The following is a 543-nucleotide window of genomic DNA, read 5'->3' on the forward strand; positions in this document are numbered from 1 at the left end:
AATTCCAATAGCCTTCTTCATTGGAAACACCAATCCTCAGTTTTATATGGAATGACAAGAAGCCCTGAATAACTAAAGCAAAGGTACAAAAGAAGAACAAAGAAGAATTCCTATGTCCTAATTTCAAATACACAATAAAGGTACATTTTACCTTTATAGTAACCAAAACCAGACTGATCCAGGTATAATAATCAGCGATGAGGAGCGCCATGGCCCTACGAACGAACATTAGCCAACCCGTGGCCTTTGTCCGAAAAATCCCCTGGACCGCGTCCGTGAGTGAGCTGAGAGAACACTTTGCACAGTTTGGTCATGTACGGAAGTGCACTCTACCTTTTGACAGAGACACCGGCTTTCACAGAGGTATGGGTTGGATTCTGTTTTCTTCAGAAGAAGAACTTCAGAATGCCCTGCAACAGAAAAATCATATTATCGATGGAGTAAAAATCCACGTTCTAGCTCAAAGACCCAAAGTTTTACAAGAGAATCAAACATCTGATGAAGAGAAAGATTTTTAAGTATATTAATCCATATTAGATAAAA

At 39.2% G+C, this 543-nt stretch overlaps 1 protein-coding gene across 1 annotated transcript in view; it reads left to right on the forward strand.

Moving 5' to 3' along the window:
- LOC102859072 (G-protein coupled receptor 183-like) overlaps positions 1-518 on the forward strand; it is a 7796-nt gene extending 7278 nt beyond the window's left edge. The window contains exon 3 of the mRNA XM_006879619.1: positions 196-518. Coding sequence (XP_006879681.1) covers positions 196-518 — 323 coding nt within the window. The remainder of the gene's footprint in view (positions 1-195) is intronic.
- Positions 519-543: the final 25 nt, after the last annotated feature.

Source organism: Elephantulus edwardii, unplaced genomic scaffold (assembly GCF_000299155.1).
Source record: "Elephantulus edwardii isolate Elephantulus edwardi_28Jun2011 unplaced genomic scaffold, EleEdw1.0 scaffold00004, whole genome shotgun sequence".
Taxonomy (NCBI): Eukaryota; Metazoa; Chordata; class Mammalia; order Macroscelidea; family Macroscelididae; genus Elephantulus; species Elephantulus edwardii.